Source organism: Anastrepha obliqua, chromosome 1 (genome assembly GCF_027943255.1).
Source record: "Anastrepha obliqua isolate idAnaObli1 chromosome 1, idAnaObli1_1.0, whole genome shotgun sequence".
NCBI classification, from domain to species: Eukaryota; Metazoa; Arthropoda; class Insecta; order Diptera; family Tephritidae; genus Anastrepha; species Anastrepha obliqua.
Window position 1 is genome coordinate 178,487,692 of NC_072892.1, and position 14,928 is coordinate 178,502,619.

General features: G+C 35.8%; 1 protein-coding gene across 3 annotated transcripts in view; it reads right to left on the reverse strand.

The window, feature by feature from the left end:
- Positions 1–12,456: 12,456 nt before the first annotated feature.
- LOC129242101 (shootin-1) overlaps positions 12,457–14,928 on the reverse strand; it is an 86,203-nt gene continuing 83,731 nt past the window's right edge. For 2 of the 3 annotated variants that reach the window (XM_054878698.1, XM_054878704.1), the window contains one exon: positions 12,457–13,237. In XM_054878698.1, the coding sequence (XP_054734673.1) occupies positions 13,074–13,237 (164 nt within the window). In that variant the 3' untranslated portion in view covers positions 12,457–13,073. The remainder of the gene's footprint in view (positions 13,238–14,928) is intronic. The other variant, XM_054878717.1, reaches the window with a different exon arrangement.

A 14,928-nucleotide genomic window follows, 5' to 3' on the forward strand; every position in this document is an offset into this window, starting at 1 on the left:
ATTCATTTTGCCGTATACGAAGATATGTATGTATGTGCAGGCGTGCATATGTATTTACATGTATAGTAACTAAATAATATTTACTATATTTATAGTAAGACGACCACGACCTCCACGAGTCAATTCATGGTTTCAAAAAAAAAAAAAATAATAATAATAATAAAATAAAAAAGGAAGCCACTTAATCTGAAATTATCGCAATATATAAATTCAGTATTCGTGTGGAACGAAAAAAATAGTTAACTGTAATTTTTAAATGAAAAAGGAAGAAAAGCGGAGTTGAAAAAGAGTTCAATTTTTAATAAAGAAAGATAAATACAGTAAAATAAACTTGTTAACACGCCAAGTAAATGTAAAAAAACGAAAATACCTGCACTTTTGTATGTAAAAACACAGATTGATTTGTTATTTCTTATGAGAGAAGTGCCACAGATTTATTAGAATTTTGCATTAAAAATCAACAGTTACACTATTTATACGAGCGCATATATTTACACCTATTTTTAAATTTTATAAAAATTAAAGCATTTTACAACCAAAAATGCAACGAAAACGAACGTCACTACTCGTACTAGAAAGTGAAAGTGCACGCACAATTGCAAACCTACAAATTTTCAATTAATGCTTAAAGCTTATTGCTTTGTTTTATGACATTTTTCGTTTTTATACAAATACATACATAGCAAAATATGTACCAACTAGTGGAAGTAAGCTTTTATTACATAAGAATTATATTTATACGATTCAAACTTTGTACGTTTTTATGACATTGTGTTGTTTTACACACACACACACACATATAAATACATATATGATAGCATAAAATTTACAATTTTTATAAAGAAATGTCAACATCAAGCTGCCTCAAGCCTCAAGCGCTGGTGGCGTTGTTAAATTTTTTTTTTTGTTTAAGTAAATGATAATTTTTATTTTGCCCCGAACTGCAAATGATTCGTTCATTCGTTGCCTTATCTACGTACACACACACTTGCATATATGTATCTATGTATTTTTAATTTGTCTTAATTATTCGCTATTAAATATTTTATACATATGTAATCATTCGCACTCCACTCAAATGTATTGAGATGAAGAGTTACCATTTAGTTTCGTTTAACTGTCAATTTTTTATAACGGCAACTGAAGTATACTTATTGGAAATTTCCATAAGCCTTAATCTTTGTTTAATGTACATTTTTTTAATTTATATGTTCACCAAAGATTTATTAAGTTCAAATAAAACGCAATACAAATGCAATAAAAAAAACAGCACGCAATTGAAAATTATTTTTAACGAAAATATGTAAGGCGCAAGGTAAGTGGCCGGTTGCGCATGGGAAAAGGTGGGTAGTGTCACGCGTTCCACGACCGAAACGACCCGTTAATGAACGAACTCTCACTCCACTCCACTCACTGGACAAACGCACGTGCTGTAATATCCGTTTTCTATCAGGTGTTTTTTTACGATTTTTAATGAGCTGTGCCTAGGGAACTAATTCTTTCGACAAAAACATTCACAGCGAATTTTAATTATTTTTTATGACATCTCAAGCGAATTCGAATTCAGGTTCTTATTATGAGCAACATTCGATCTTCGAATGTAGTCGAAAGTGCTGATCGAACGAATTTTGATTTGGTATTATTGTGCTCATTCGCTGAAGAATAAGAATATTGTGAATTTCGATCGCTCGACGCATTTACAATAGATAAGCTGATACAGCAAATCAAAATAGAAGAAAAAGCGATTGTATTGAAATTCTTTGTTAACAACATTTTTTAAAGTAAAAAAGAGGTGGTCTGTAAAGTCGGTTTACTGACGATAGTTTAACGTGACAACGTCATAAGAAAATACTGATGTAATGATTACAATTTTTAAAACAAAATTTTAATTTTATTTGTTTGATAGATATTTTGTATGGATACAGAGGAGGAGGTAAATGGAATTGCAATGGAATAGGTCAAGTTACATTTACACAAACGTGAAGAATTACGAAACATTTATCAAATTCATGAAAGATATGTTCAATTTCGATTGTGCATCAGACGTTAACAAGTCAACCACACTAAGAGGCAACATCATCGATTTGCCTTTTTCAAGACACATTACACTCGAAACACCCTCTTTCATTTCCTACTTTTCCTATCATCGTCCTATTCTCAACAGAGAAATGGTTCATTACCATGCACACAGCAAGAAGGCATATGCAAATACAAATATGTGAATTTATATACCTACATATGCGTATATATATGCTAACTCAAGTAGGAGAGAGCCAGATGTCGAACGTTACCGAATACGGGGGCCGATTGTGCTCTTTGTCGCTCGTTCCGCGCTTTCGCTTGCAGTTCAAGCAAGGTAACGACGTATGAGCAAGATAACGACGATTGAGCAAGATAACGACACATTTTTACGTGCGTGCAGCCGGCTAAGTCGAATTATAAGACGTTATCACGTCAAATTTTTTGTGAAAATGAGTACAACGGGAAGTAATAGATGTCCTGGAAAATTATATTTGCCAAAGATGGATACAATTTAGTAGTACAGAGGCTGATCTGCAACAAACTAAAGCATATTTTTATAGCAAATACCGGATTCCAGGAATAATTGGCTGTGTTGATGGCACGCATATTAAAATTGTCGGTCCCAGGAAAGAAGTTCAGCATTTGTATTACAACAGGAAGGGATTCTACAGTATTAATGCTAGGATTGTGTGTAAACATTTGCATTTATGTGAATATGAGTCATAAATTCTAAATGCGAACAATGTAAATTTTAGGTTTGTGATTATACAATGAAAATAACGTATGTAAATGTGAAAAACCCAGGAGCTACTCATGATTCTATGGCTTTCAAGATGTCACCATTGAAAGCGCATTTAGAAGAGCAACATCTCAATGGCCGTCGCTATACTTGGCTCCTCGGTATGTAATAAACACCAATTGAAATTCCGTTTGTAATAATTTGTCTCAGGTGATGCTGGAGAATACGCTCTAAAACCATATTTAATGATGCCGTTCAGAAACTCTGAGGAAGGGTCTCCACAAAGTACATACAACAAACAACATGCTAAAGCGAGAAGTATCATTGAGAGAAAAATTGGACTCTTGAAAAACCGATTTAGATGTTTGTTGCAGGCAAGAGCTTTCCACTATTCTCCAAAAAAAAAAAAAAACACAAATTATTAATGTGTGTGTAGCTTTGCACAACATTTGCCTGCTTTACAATGTTCAACTTCCGGATGAAAAGTTATCCGATGAGACCCTCAACGATGATGCTGGAGATATTGAAGTGGAGTCAAATAACGGAGAAGCAGAAAACATAAGAAATGAAATTCTTAGAATATTATAGAAAAAACTAAAAGTGTTAAATAAAAACCTTTAAGCCATAGTTTCTATTTTATTTTTGTTATAAATTTTCTTTATTTAAATATTCGTCATTCGTCAGCCCATACCTGCCAAGGGACAATAAAAATGTATTTCTACAAACATCACAAAAAAAAAACAATAACATTAACCTTAATCCATTTTGCTGCAGTTCTAACTGGTGCTCCCAAGCAATTCAGCTCCGTTGTAAACTTCTCCCATTTTTTTGCTGCTTGAACTTTTGTGCAAATCCCTTTTTCGAATTGTGGATTCTCTTCCATTAATGGAACCAGCCTTTCTAATTGCTGTTTGGTTCTCACGACTGCATAAAATTAACAAAATTAGTGTATGCTTATTATTTGGTTACTATAAAACAATAAATAATCGCAAACAACTTACATTTTAACCAATTTTCCCACAATACGCTACACAATCGAAAGCAAAATTGCATTCGACTCTAAATTCGGTATTCAACGAAAATTTCGACAGGGCTGCACCGCTCATAATACCAAATTGACATTCGATTTTCGATCTTCGACAACCAACGAATATCGAAGATCGAATCTAACTCATAATAGGGGCCATTAGCTTTATGTTGATCGAAGTGGCAACTGATTCGATGCCAAGGTCGCTTTCGATATCGGTGTTGCGGATGTACTAATGTGCATTAACAGCGCATCGTAGTACCTTATTTTGGAACCTTTGTATGGATTTTGCATTTGTTGAGCTTGAGCAGTCCCATAGCTAGCTCTTTAACGTGAGCATTCCATCTAAGCTTGGTATCTAGTGTCATACCTAAGGTATTGAGTCTCCTCTGTGTGAAGTCTAAATGAACCGATTTTGTTTCATTTAGTTTTATACGCTATTTAGTGGTCCACTCGGAGATTTTATTTAAATAAATTTGAAGTTTTTCGATTGAGTCAATTTGAGTTTCTCCTACAGAGAAGATGGCTGTGTCGCCAGCAAAGGTTGCTGTGGAGCAATTTGTGCCATTAGGCAAATCACATGTGAAAAGGATATAGAAAATGGGCTCCAGCACGCTGTCCTGTGAGGCACCAGCTTTTATTTCCTTAAGTGCAGAATATGTGCCTTCGTATTTTATTCGGAAAATACGATTCGATAGGTACGATTTTATAATATTTAAAATATTGTGTTGGTATAAGCGCACTTATTTTGTGGAGGAGCCCACCGTGGCAAACTTCGTCAAAGGCTTTAGACACATCCAGAAAGGCAGCAGAGCACACCTTTTTTTCCTCAAAGGCGTTTTCAATGATGAATATAATATCCGACATATGTCTTCCGCAGCTACGAGTTACATGGTCCATCCGTTCAGTCCGATTTTTGACTACTTTTTCCAATAACTACTTGACTTGACTACTTTTGCCAATCGGCAAAAATGCAACGCAAACGATGGTCAACCCGTTTCAGTTCTTGCACGAGCAGTATTTTATTGTACATAAAAAGACTTGTTTTGTACAGTTGTGTTGTAAGAGAGAAGAGTTGGAAGCTCAAGTCGTTAGCTATAATAAAAATGTGTTAAATTTACGTCCAAAGTCGAAAAAGTCTGGCCAGACGGGCTCCGGGTGCCGATTGGAGGGTTAAACCTTCCAAAAATAAAAATTATATCACTGCGCGATACTTGATTTTTTCCATTGTAGAAAATACTGTTGCACGTCGATACAAAATGGTTTGTAAGCAAAGAATGAATTGACAGATTGAAATGAAGACTGAAGATTCACATGAAGAGTGTCACAATATAGCACAGATTGGCTAGTACGAGTGGCAGCAACGCCATTTCTTATCGAACCACCGAAAAATTTATTGAGCAACCAGTATTAATCCTTTGACACAATTAGATCCTGATCGTGGATAAACCTGTACGCTCGAAATGAAGTGTGGAGATGTGACATTGAACACTGACACTTGTGAATGGCGCACGCTTTGTGGGGAGAGTAAGTGAAGAGTATTGTTGAAGCATTTACGTTTAGTTTTTGTGTTCCCAATTTCAGTGCACGGACTGAATATTTTCGTGGCAGACTTTAACCAATTAACCAAATTGTAAAGCCATTGAGACAACAGAGAGCAAACATAGACCGCTCCTACCATGGCTCTCATTCAGCTGAGCAAACACATTTCTCGTAGACGCTCCGAGTGAGAGGAAGCCTTTCCCTACGTGCCTCTACAAGCCTTTCTCTACTTTCCAAGAAAGCTTTCACTTTGGTCTTTTAATGCCGTGTCTTCTCTACCTTCTCAAGAAGTTGACAGAATGTTTAGCAATGCCGGGGTAGTTACCAGTCGTAGACACACCAAATTTAAGGCAACAATAGTCGACAAGTCGATTTTTTACAAAAAATACTGATTTTTAAATACAGTACATCTCAAAGCAGAAATGAGTAGTATGCATTAAATGCCTTAATATGTTGATTTAAATTTGGTCGATAGTATCGAGCTGTCGATGGAGGATGCGAATACTATCGGTAAATATTGATAGTCAACCCTATCGGTTGTTTCTCCCACGTGTACTCGCCACCTGGTTTCAAGATGCATCATTTTTTTGTAACAGTATACTAAAAGGTCAGGATTTAGCTATGCTTCTCCCGACTTCCAAAAAATAACTTTTATGTTAAGGAAAAGTGCTTAAATCTAACGACCCTTTTAAACAGCGTACAACTAACGCTTTCAAATTGAAATACTTAAACTGAATGCTTCACAAAGTGATGGAGAAGTGACGATTAAAGAATCACTGTGAAGGCAGTGTTGAACGAAAAAACAGTATATGCGAGCTTAACCGAAGTAGTTGAAAAGGAAGAGCAGAGGGACCAAAACAAAGTTAGGTAGGGTAGTAACAATATGAGAAAAATATTCGCAGCTATACAGTTTTTATTTCTTAGTGAGATAACGGGATCATAAAGTTTGCCTGTCGACGAGTTGCTGTTTAGCTACTAAACAAAACAAAAAGTGCAGCTGCATAATAACAGAGAAAATAATAAATATAAATTATTTTTATTTCAATTTTCTTAGCAAGTTTCAATTTTCTTTTTTGTCTTATGCAAACATAAATATAAACATTTTTGAAACATATTTTTAGGCGCAGCCAGAGCTTTAACTTATACATCCGCAAGAGAAATCATTTATTAAGTTCTGTTGCCGATGTTGAATGTGAACCACACCTAAATGTAAAGTTTTTTTCTGCATTTCATTTAAAATTTTTTAATTTCAGACTAACTCAATTTGAACTATGGGAAGATAGAAAATCGAGCAATGCGGAAACGAGCATCCAATTTTCGAAGAAAATCATCTTCAGTGATGAGGCACATTTTCACCTCAGTGGATTCGTTAATAAGCAGAATTGCCGCATTTGGGCGAATGATAATCCAAGAGTGATTGCCGAAAAACCAATGCACCCACAAAGAGTGACTGTTTGGTGCGGTTTACGGGCCGGCGGCATCATTGGGACGTATTTTTTCCAAAATGAGGCCGGTCAGGCAGTTACTGCGAAGTTACCAAATTGGAAGATATGGATGTGGACAATATGTGGTTTCAACAGGACGGTGCCACTTGTCACACAGCTAACGAAACAATGGCTTTTTTGCGCGAAAAATTTGATGGCCGAATAATCTCACGTCGCGGCGATGTCAATTGGCCGCCAAGATCATGTGATTTGACACCGTTGGACTTCTTTCTTTGGGATTATTTGAAAGAAAAGATGTACGTCGATAAGCCGGCAACAATTCAAGAGCTAAAGGATGAGGTGATTCAGCTTATTAACGGCATAGAACCTCAATTATGCCTCATCGTCATCGAAAATTTGGACCATTGGATGGAGGTGTGCCGCCGAGGCCGCGATGGCCATTTGGCCGATATCTTGTTCTATACGTAATTGAGCCATACCAATATTATCATAATAAAGAGAAATAACAATAATTTCTTAAAAAAATTGTATTTTGTTCAAAATCAACACCGGCGCTTGAAACTTCACCACCCTTTAGAATGTTTGTGCAGAAAATTACCTTTTCACTTATTTTTAGCATAATAAAATATTTTCTATGTTAAACCAAAATAAGTACTCCGATTATTTGGAAGCAACAAATTCTAAAACGGCAAGCCAGAAACGTTAAAACTGGAGATCAATTTCTTTGTGAAAAATAATTTATGCAAGATTATCCAGATGAAAATGGAATTTTGAGAGTAAATTCCCAGTGACGTAATTGCAGATGATATGTGTGAGAAAACTAGTAGCAGAGTGCTCAGATTTGGTAAGCATATTTGAAAAGTTAGATTAGGTTAATCTAAAGAGGAAATATAATACGCAAGAGATATGAAGAAGGCGACTATTTTTGTAAGCAAATAAAATTTGAATAAAACTCCACAATCATATTGGCTCAATAGGGGATTCCGGTAAATTTTGCAGCTCTGGCAGTCAACTGTTGTCACGTAACCTCAAATGTAAACAAGGACCAGTTGGTTGCGTTAACTTTAGTGTGACAGAAACAATTGATATTTATGAGACTCAACAATACTCTTAACTACCTAAAAACTAAATAGTGGCTCGTTGTGGGTGCACATTTTCTTCTTGAATGCAAATGTGCCTTATTGCTCAATGAGATTTTCTTTGTATTTTTAAAATATTTTAAGTAAATGTATTTTTACTTATACTTATTTTACGCGGATGGTAATGCTTGCCCATACAAATCAAAATAAGGGAGTAACTTTGGCTTTCACGTCATAGGGGATATGACAGATAGAGATTCAAATGAAATGTGAAAAGTGAGGTTAGTTGTATACAATAAGATTTCCAGCCAGTCGTTTTTCAGACCGATTGGCCGATCTTTTCCGTAAACAAACCGCTGTTACATCCCCTGTTTAGTCAGCAAATTAGTTGATACCCTCAAAATCGCTGAGAGCCTCAACGATTTGATGTGGATGGCCACATTTTTTGTAATTTCTCCACCTTGTTTATTATATATATTAAAGCGCCGGGATGCAGAAACTAATCCCGACTTCCAAAAATTGATAACCATTATTTCAGTAGTGTACGTATATATAAATCTAAATCACCTAAAACCTAAAAATCTTAGCCTAATGATCCTTTTAGAAAGGGCAAACAACTCTTTCAAATTCAAGTACTTAAACCGAGTGCTTCATGAAGTGATTGAGAACTGATGGTCAAAGGATCGGTAGACATTTAGTGACGAACGAAAAAGAGCATTCTATGCGAGCTTCACCGAAGTAGTGGAAAAGAAATGGCAGAAAGATAAAAACAAAGTTAGAGAGGATAGCAAAAATATAAGAAAATTATTCGCAGCTATACAGATTTTAGTTTCCTAGTGCCAAAAGAGGTTAATCAAAACATAAATGGTAGACGAGTTTTCAATGTATAGTTAGCGGAGAACTAATAAAGTTTGTCCGAAGAAGAGATGCCGGTTAGCTGCTAACCAACACAAAAAGTGACAACTAACAGCAGAGAAAATATTTATTTTCATTTTAGTTTACTTGGCTAGTTTAATTGTTTGTTAGTTTAGTAAACATTTATATATTCATTTTTTAAACATGCTTTCAGGCGTAATCAGAGCCTTATACGGCTGTCACAATGGGTCCTTTCTGTCCGTCGAGGCAACGCATTTGACTGACGTGACGTGTAAAACGTACCATGGTGCCACAATGAAAGTATTGCCGCATATAAGCAAAATACCATATTTCGTGGTGTATAAACTGGTTTTCGTTGGTTATAAAATATATTATAAAATTAATGCTTATTGAGACGAAAGAAAGTTAAGGGGTTAGGCGTAGTCAGAATTTTCAAAATATTTGATTTTTTTTAACATTTTCTTAAAGTATAATATCTTAAAAATATTGTGTGAGAATTTGAAGTGAATCCGACAAATACTTTTCGAGTTGTTTAACAATTAACAAAGGGTGCTCGGGAGCTCCGGATAAGCCACAAAAACATTAAATGCGGTTTTCTCAAAACTATGTTTTTTGAACTGGTGATCACTGTAACTGAAAACCCGCTTGGTAGATTTCAATAAAATGTACACTGCTTTTGAAAAACATAAAAAACTCGTGCTTGATCGAGGGATTTTTTTTTTCAAAAATTTCGATTTTTTTTGATTCATTGATTTTTGATTGATTGATCACTGTAACCTAAAACCCGCTTGGTAGATTTCAATAAAATGTACACTGCTTTTGAAAAACATAAAAAAATCGTGCCTGATCGAAGGATTTCTTTTTTCAAAAATTTCGATTTTTTTTAACAATTAATTGTCGATTTTTTTCTCGAAAACCTGGAAAATATTTCCTGAGGCCGCCATATTGTTAATTAGAAAAAAGCTTCGATCAGATACAAGATGATATATATATATATATATATAATTGGCGCATACACCCTTTTTGGGTGTTTGGCCGAGCCCCTCCTGCTATTTGTGGTGGGCGTTTTGATGTTGTTCCACAAATGGAGGGACCTACAGTTTCAAGCCGACTCCGAACGACAGATATTTTTTATGAGGAGCTTTTTCATGGCAGAAATACACTCGGAGGTTCGCCATTGCCTGCCGAGGGGCGACCGCTATTAAAAAATTGTTTTTCTTAATTTGGTGTTTCAGCGAGATTCGAACCTACGTTCTCTTTGTGAATTCCGAATGGTAGCCACACACCAGCCCATTCGGCTACGGCGGCCACCCAGGCACAAGATTTTCTATTAATAAAAGTAATTTCTCTTGTCCGATTGATTTTAGATGAATCTCCAAGGGCTTGTGATGATCACCGCAAGGGACTTCTGCAGAAACGGGCTCCACACAAACAGCGATAACTTTTACAATTATTATTTTTTTTTGCTAAAGTTTTTGTTGTGTTTTTATTTTTCTAAAATAAAGCAATTGACTAGCAAACAAAAAATTATTGAAAGTCATAATTTTTTCTGGCCTCTGACTACCCCTAATCCTCTCATAGAATTTATGGTAGTCGTAGACGATAGGTGCGATCATAGTTTCGGGATCAGGAGCACATTCATTTTGCAGGACAACTTGGTTAAACCTAGCCTTTTCTCTACTCTTTCAATCCATTTTTTTTTTCTGCATTTAATTCGATATAATAAAAACCACAAAATTAACACAATACAAAATTGTTCTTCGTTAAACAGTTGTCGTTTTCGCCGCACTTGGCGTACGGTAAAAGTGGAAAGTTGCCAAGTTTTTTGCATTCCGGCATGGCCTATGGCACGTCAAAATTCGTTGCCGTAACGGAGGGAACGGACCCATTGTGACGGGCCTATTAACTATACATCAGAGGTCGTTGATTCTGTAACAAACTGCAATAAAAAAATGGGAAAATTGAAGTACTTCATACCACTTCAAGCACTGATTCCTAGTTTACTTCAAAATAAATTAAATTGACGCCAAAAACCATATCCACTATTCTCAGTTAAAAAATATTTATAATTTACCATATAGATAATGCACTATACTGAAGTACTGAATTATATATTTAAATAGATAATTGATATTAATTTTCTATTGGAGTTGATATCCAGCTTTGCGCTCATCTTTTCGGCGCTCTTCCCGGATGTCGTCTTCCCACAGGAATTTCGTCGCGTGCAATCTTAATTAATCAGTTGTTTGCGGCTTTTGGAACATGCACGTTTCATGCGTTCCATTCTTCTTGATCTAAAAAATTTGAAAATGTCGTCAGTGTTCGTCTGGATTCGAGTATCATGGTTTCTACAGCAATCGCATCTCGTTTTTACTGCTATCATCCTTAATGTGTGTGTTTGTGTAGAGCGCAATAATTGCGCACAAAAGGCACTGCATTTAGAACTACAATTTTTTTTTTCAATAATTTTACTCATACATATTTCCAAGTATGCCCACTATAGCATAAGAAAATTGCCAGCATAGCCGCCGTTTATAATGCTTCGTTGGTGTCAGACCAATCACTGATTTTAAGATAACCACTGATAAGACTAAATATGTTGTGGCAAAAAAGGAAGGGTTTTCTTCATCGCATCGTGACGGGTGATGAAAATGGATTCATTACAGCGTCGCCTCGGCCGAATATTCACGCTGCGAAGGTTATGTTATGCTTTTGGTGGGACCAAGTTGGTGCCATTTATTATGAACTGTTAAAACCAAGCGAAACCATCACTGGGGATCGGTATCGACTTCAAATGATGCCAATGAGCCGAGCACTGCGCGAGAAGCGGTCGCAATACGCGGAGAGGCATGAAAAAGTGATTCTATAGCATGACAACGCTCGGTCTCACGTTGCCAAACCCGTTGAAACCTACCTGGAAACACTGAAATGGGAAATCCTACCCCACCCGTCATATTCTCCAGATATTGCGCCATCCGATATTGCGATTATCACCTGTCCCGATCGGTGGCACATGGTCTAGCTGACCAGCAGTTCCATTCATATGAAGACATCAAAAAATGGCTTGATCCGTGGATAGCCTCAAAAGCTTAACAGTTTTACCGCGACGGTACCAGAGTATGGGAAAAAGTAGTAGCCAGTGATGGGCAATACTATCAATGATTCACTTGCAACCACTTTTTTCAGAATAAAGTTCTATTATATTATACATGTATATGTATTTTCATCAAAAAAACTGCGAGAACTTAGTTGCGCACCTAATAACTTCGAACGCGCTAACTCATTAAAAATATGGCGGCTTTAAAAACATTTTTATGACGCCAGCCTTGCTTATTTTGGACTTCACCTGCCATCACCCATTCAACGGAATTTAATTTCTACCACTATGGCATCTATGTCCAAATTTAATACGATTCAGGTTAAATTCAATGCATACGCGTATATGCGCATTAGATGTGTACATATATATTAATGCGAACAATTTTTTTGGTTTTTCAAAGTAAATTTCCACATTTTAGAAGCGCTGTTCTGGCGTCAAACGATTCATGATGACTTGCCAAACGTTACTGTATAGAAATGCCAGCATAAGCATTCCCAATACATGCACGGGGAGTGCTCAAAGTCATGTTTTTAAGTAATCAAAAAATTTCGTTAGATATACACAAGTCCAACAAGTTAAAGTTATAATCCAAGCAAAACGATTTAAACATATTTTTTCAATCGAGGTGAATATTTATTAGGTATTACAATAGCATAGCATCACAACAGATTTCAAAAGAAGTGACATTAAGAATTTTGATTTTTCAACAAGAAGTAAGATTACAAATTAGAATGTAAAAAACTGCCCAAGCAAGCAGAGTGTCAATAAAATTTGATCTTGAAATAACAAAAGGCACAAAAAACGCTAGACATTTTGCCAAAAAAGAGGGAAAATTAAAATACATTGGTACTTAGAAAATAATAAATTTTTTCACAGGCCGTGAAATATAAACCTAAAAAAATGTTGAATTAATATTTTTAAAATTCTGTGTTCTCACTTAATGAGAATTTCAGTTTATATATTGTAAGTTTCGATGGCTTATTCGTTCGTTGTATTCGTATACGATAAATATAAAAAGGCGCAAATAAAATGAGCAAAAGGCACAAATCCAAAAAATTTATATCTAGAAATCGTAGTCTTATCAAAAAGTGCATACATACATATCTATAAGCTTATAAAATGTGTGTGAAAATTGTTGTTGCAAAAATGGTCAATAGATAAAAAATATATGTAAGTGTCTAATACTACTACAAATACAAATATACGTAAATGCGATGCAGAGTCGCATTCGCTTGGCAGCCCATCAAAATTGCATATTAATGCAGATTTTCGAATTACGATTCTGTTTCTGGCTTATCTCTAAGACTTGGAACATTTCCTGAAGTGCTTCATTTGTACGCGTTTTGCGGCGATTGCGACGCAAGGTGACACGTCCGGATTTGAATTCCTTCACTAGAGCGTCAAGACCTGGGTGTAGAGAGAAATTTTGAAAAGAATTTATTAAATGGGAAAACATAAATTTCAAAGGTGCACAATTCCTATATACAGCAGATGCAAATATTATATACTTATATTATATATAAATACATGTGAACGCGACTATTAAGTAATATTTAGTATTTAGGTTATTTACACAAAAAAAGGAAATTAATCACATAATGAAATATCTTTGATGGCATGATCACAATTCTACGAGTAGCAAAATATTATTTACATATGTACCTGCATATAGCGCCCTTCAATTGAGCAGACTATGCAGCCTAGTAAGCCTATGTACATACAAAGTGGCGGAAAGTTAATCATCCGATTTTGGTTTTGAATTTCCTTTTTTTACTAAATAAAAATTCATATTCATGGCTGCATATTCTACTTGTTAAACGCAATACCGATTTAAAGCATACGGATTCGTTAGTAGCATTTTTTTCTTTAAAAATAAGTGGATATCAAAGAATTTTTTTTTTTAAATAAGTAGACATCAAAGAGTTTTTTTTTTGCACGACGTTCAAACGCTTGAATGTTTGCTCTTTGTGTAAAGTTCAGCTAAAATCCACAAAATGCATCGCGTTCTATGGAAGCTACGCAATGAGCATGTGTAGCGACTGATTATTGAGAATGTGAAGCTGAAGAGTGGAAGCAGCGGATATTAAATTATGACAGATATGAAGTTTTATTTAATAGAAATTAAAATAGCACGAAAAGCAGTAAAATCTGTAACTTTCAACACAAGGCGTTGCTATGAAAAATAGCTAATAAGTTTCAAATATGATTCACGTACGACACCATTTGCAAAAAGCATAGAACTTCCGATAGGGTGATTCATTTTGCGCCACTTGCATATGATATATGTAACACAAGTAATTTTATAGAAATGGGTATGTAATAATTCTAAGCATACGCAATGAAATGATTTTTGGTTTTTTGTTTTCCAAGGGAGAAAAATGGTATGTAATTTCACTAAAAGGGAGCGAAGGGTTAATACCTGCATTTCTGTCCAGCGCCGGGTTGATGCCACAATTTTTTTAAGGTGGATCAATCTACTTGAGATGAAAGAGCACACAAAATCATAGATCTTTAAAATTTAGGTATGAAATCTGTTCAGCAATTTTATGCTTTTTCACGCCCCTCTTTTTAATTCATCGTCGCCGTCCCTGTACTTCCAATTGTCGTTATCTGAGACAATAACGCGACACTTTCCACGTCTGGCTATGAAGCGCTCGAGTGTCGCGATGAATGCAACGGTCGACAGGTCAGGATCAATCTCTAAGTGCACAGCTTTTGTAGTAAAGCAGACCTCTAATTTTTTGAGTTACTAATAAGGGCCCACTAAAGATGCCGCCTATAGAGCCACGCTGCGATCGGGCGCACCGCGAGCCATGTGGGATCGCTACAGAGAGCTGAAGAAGGAAGAGAGACGTATTATCCGACAGAAGAAACGAGAGGCCGAAATACGTGAGTGCGAGGAGCTTGAGATGCTGGCCAATAGGAACAACGCCCGAAAATTTTACCAAAAAGTTCGGCGGCTTACAGAAGGTTTTAAGACCGGGGCGTTGTCCTGTAAGAACAAAGACGGCGATCTTGTGACTGACGTACAGAGCAATCTTAAATTATGGAGGGAACACTTCTCGAACCTGTTAAACGGTGACAGCTGCGCATGTCAT